General features: G+C 45.5%; 1 protein-coding gene across 1 annotated transcript in view; it reads left to right on the forward strand.

Annotated features, from left to right (window-relative positions):
* The window catches only part of ARAP1 (ArfGAP with RhoGAP domain, ankyrin repeat and PH domain 1), a gene marked incomplete at its 5' end in the record, with an annotated part of 27,487 nt that overhangs the window by 12,001 nt on the left and 10,934 nt on the right, over positions 1 to 4,552 (forward strand). Inside the window, 4 exons of the mRNA XM_018574279.1 lie at positions 99 to 234; positions 621 to 723; positions 2,962 to 3,157; positions 3,720 to 3,762. Coding sequence (XP_018429781.1) covers positions 99 to 234; positions 621 to 723; positions 2,962 to 3,157; positions 3,720 to 3,762 — 478 coding nt within the window. The remainder of the gene's footprint in view (positions 1 to 98; positions 235 to 620; positions 724 to 2,961; positions 3,158 to 3,719; positions 3,763 to 4,552) is intronic.

The raw sequence follows: 4,552 nt of genomic DNA on the forward strand, positions 1-4,552 counted from the left end.
ATGTGTTGACATCGCTGTCTATGGAGATGACTCCATATTGCATCACCGTCCACCTTACTACGCTTTTTGTTGACCATTCCTTTACAATCGTGTTGCAGAGTTCAGCCGGCGCTGGTGTGTACTCAATGACGGGGTCCTCCGATACTACGAGAACAACCACAGCAACTCCCCCAACGGCGAGATCTGCATGGATGAGATCGTGTGTGTGGCAGTGATCCCGCCGGAGACTCACGGGTGAGAGACCATTACATGGCACCTTTGCCGGTAGGATTGTTCAGGATCGTTTTATACATCTTTCCAATCACTAATATATTATATTGTGCATGCATGACTCCTTCTTATTAGAAAGCCCAGCACTGCATGCGTGGCTGCTGGTTACTAAGCCAGATAATGTCATGTCTGCTAGTTTATGTGGGAAGAATGCTCCTTACATTGGGGGTCAGTGGGAAGAATGCTCCTTACATTGGGGGTCAGTGGGAAGAATGCTCCTTACATTGGGGGTCAGTGGGGGGAATGCTCCTTACATTGGAGGTCAGTGGGACGAATGCTCCTTACATTGGGGGTCAGTCGGGGGAAGATTGCTCCTTCCTCAACTAACAATCCATCATTTCTCCTCTCAGGTATGACAGCACCTTTGAGATCTACACTAAGTCGGAGAGACTCTACCTGTTCGCTGCGGACAGACCAGAGGATGCCAGAGAATGGGTGAAATCCATTACCAAGGTATTGGCTCAGGATGGGATTTTGGACGTTTTTTTTTCTCTCTGATATAAAACAACCCGGTATGGGGAGGGTTCATGTAGTTCGGCAGCATTAGATGTATTGGTATTACATATTGTTTATTATTGATTCGACATGTGCGATTCGTTTCCTTCCGAATCGAAATTTGGGAAATTCAGAGATCCGGATGATTCCGAATTACGAATGCAAACGAATCCGAATTTCCGATTCCGGTATTCGTTAGCCTGTAGTCTGTACAAAATTTTATTGATTGTAAGAAATTTAATTGCAGCAAAGTGGCAGAAAAAAAATTTGGTCTGGTAGGAATGTTGGGAGGGACCCCCCAAGTTAAAACAACAAAAAAGTGCCCCCAAAAAATGGGGGGGAAAAATGTGGGGTCCCCCTAACATTCCTAACAGACCCTTGATCCGAGCACTGGCCCGGCAGGGCAGGAAAGGGGGACGACGATCGAGCGCCCCCTCTCCCTGCGCCCTACCAGGCCATCTGCCCTCGGCATTGGCAGGGTGTCCCCAGGACTATGGGGACAAGGGCCTGTTCCCCACAACCCTGACCTGGTGGTTGTGGGGGTCTGCGGGCAAGGGGCTTATTTATTTAAGAGGGCACCCAGATGCCCCCCTTGTGAATGAGTGTACTTGTACCCCTACCCATTCACTAAAGGGTTACAATTCAATGCAAATAAACAAAACGCAGTTTTAGAGAAAATCCTTTAATAGAAAAAAATGGCTCCATCGTTGTAATCCAGCGTCAATCCCGATGCACGACCCCCCGCCGACCCCCCGAAATAAAAAAAAGTCCCGCCGCACGACGACCGTCCGAAACCCGACGAAAACTCGCCGCAAAATGACATTCAGCCCGAAAGTAAACAGATGGCGTCACGGGTCTCGCTCCGCCCATGTGACATTCTCAGCTGTCAAATACCACATAGCATTCGGGAACTCCCATAATGCCATTCGGGTCTGTCAGCCGAGGTGTCATATGAATAGTATTGGGGAGTTCCCGAATGCTATGTGATATTTGACAGCTGAGAATGTCACATGGGCGGAGCGAGACCCGTGACGCCATCTGTTTACTTTCGGGCATCAGATGTCATTTTGCGGAGAGTTTTCGTCGGGTTTGGCGGCGGGACGCGGCGGGACTTTTTTTTTATTGCGGCGGGTCGGCGGGTGTCGTGCATCGTGAATGACGACCCTCCTAACATTCCTACCAGACCTGAACGGTCTGGTATGAATTTGCGGGGGAACCTCACACTTTTTTTTTTTTCCTCTTCTGCAGACTGTAAACAAAAAAAAAAAATTTCGTACAGACTACCACTAACAAATTTCATCCGAATCCCGAAAAACGTAATAACGCAAAATCCGAATCGAGACGAAACTAAACACATTTTTTGCAGGTGCACATGTCTATCATACATATATAATCACACGCAGTACATAGCGCGGAGATACAAAGTGTAACACAGTATAACAAAGTGTAACACAGTATAACAAAGTGTAACACAGTATAACAAAGTGTAACACAGTATAACAAAGTGTAACACAGTATAACAAAGTGTAACACAGTATAACAAAGTATAACACAGTATAACAAAGTGTAACACAGTATAACAAAGTATAACAAAGTGTAACAAAGTATAACAAAGCGTAACAAAGTATAACAAAGTGTAACATAGTATAACAAAGTATAACACAGTGTAACACAGTATAACACAGTGTAACACAGTATAACAAAGTGTAACACAGTATAACAAAGTGTAACAAAGTATAACAAAGTGTAACACAGTATAACAAAGTGTAACACAGTATAACAAAGTGTAACACAGTATAACAAAGTGTAACAAAGTATAACACAGTATAACAAAGTGTAACAAAGTATAACACAGTATAACAAAGTGTAACAAAGTGTAACACAGTATAACAAAGTGTAACAAAGTGTAACACAGTATAACAAAGTGTAACACAGTATAACACAGTGTAACACAGTATAAAAAAGTATAACACAGTGTAACACAGTGTAACACAGTATAACACAGTGTAACACAGTATAAAAAAGTGTAACAAAGTATAACAATGTGTAACAAAGTATAACAAAGTATAACACAGTATAACACAGTATAACAGTGTAACAAAGTATAACAAAGTACAACACAGTATAACACAGTGTAACAAAGTGATCACAGAACTCTGTCATGACATAACTTCTCTCCCCCCTCTTTCCCGCCAGTGTTTCCTCCCGCCGATGGCCGAGGAGCTTCTGAGTTACGACTTTGACCGCATCGGACGGCTGCAGTTTAAAGGCGGGCGGAGCCTGGAGCGCACTGTGGTCGGCTGGTTCTCCCTCTGCAAGACCAACCTGTACACCTACGTGGAAGGGAACGACACGGTGGAGGTCATCAACCTGAAGAAGCTGTCTGAGCTGTGTATGTACGCGGGGGTGTCGCCACCATTCCTGTGAATTCCATGCAGTGACCCATAACCATGTGACATCAGTGGCCACCGATTGGCTGCCCTGTTTCAGTGTTATAACAGACTTTATCTTCTTCTATAAAACTTCTAATGATGATCCTGAGGGGCCTCTGGGGAAGTCTGTGAAGGTTCTCATCCATCCGGGTCATGTTATATCTGTAAAAAAATAAATCAAGGCAACGAGACCTGCTGTATTTTTCTTGAAGACGTTTCGCTGGTCATCCGGCTAGCTTTGTTCATTTGAATTGGGAAAGCTAGCCGGATGACCAGTGAAACGTCTTCAAGAAAAATACAGCAGGTCCCGTTGCCTTGATTTTTTTTTTTTTTTATAGATACGCCTCTGGATAGGATAACTCAGGTCACATGTTGTTGTTTTAGCCCCAATGTTGGTACTATAGAATAGGGGCGGCTGTGTTGAGGAGCTCCGATGCAATGCATGGCTTCTGCTTCTATATTTGTGTGTTCCTGAGATCTGAGATGACGTCTGTGTGATTTAGATCTTTCTGTGTGTTGCAGCCAACAAAGATAAAGATATCCTGGTGCTGGGGGAGAAAGGCAGGTAAGTCGCTCTGTCCGCCATCACGTCTGTATGTAGCGTTCCTTTGTCCTTTTTCTTTGTTTTGATTGGACAGCTTGGACCAATGGCGCTTTGCCATTGGTCCAAACCATCCACAGGGCTTAAACCTCTAACAGCAAGTAGAGGCTGCTGCAGCTCTGGCCTCACTAGGTTAGGTTACACAAAGAAGTGTGGAAGCCCGCTGCTGTGTAACCTAACTTAGCTGTCAGAAGCCGGATGCAGCGTCGCCTGTAATTAACAGCGCTCCGTCCATGACAGGTCACACAGGGGGGGGGTTTTCCCTGCTATGTAACCTGTTACAAGCCGTTCTGAATGGAGGAAAAGCTGTCAGCTTCAGACTTTAAGCTGACAGCTTTTTCCTCCATAATACTAGGTGAGGCTCCGCCCCCCCTGCCTCCCCTGACCGCACATCCCTGTTATTTACCTGTAAAATCCACCCATGTGTAGACCTGCAGAAGCCCTGAGTCTGCTGCTGGGTGCCGCCATCTTGGATGTGATGTCAGCAGCCAGAGCTGTCACTTAAAGGAGAACTATGACAGGAGTGATTTCCACTCACCTCATAGTTCTAAGCCGACCTGTGACAATGAGACTGTCACAGGTCGGCTCAGTAGATCGGGAGGTGAGAGAACACATACCAGGTTCGCTCACCTCTCGAAATTTATAGTATTTCCCTTTTGCTCCTTCTCTGGAAGATACATCAAAGGTTGTGAGGGGAGGGGTGGAGGAGCTGGGTCAGCACAGACAGTAATTAAACAGAATAGGAAAGGGCTAT

The sequence above is a fragment of the Nanorana parkeri genome, unplaced genomic scaffold (assembly GCF_000935625.1).
Source record: "Nanorana parkeri isolate BGI_ZX_2015 unplaced genomic scaffold, ASM93562v1 scaffold2856, whole genome shotgun sequence".
NCBI lineage: Eukaryota > Metazoa > Chordata > Amphibia > Anura > Dicroglossidae > Nanorana > Nanorana parkeri.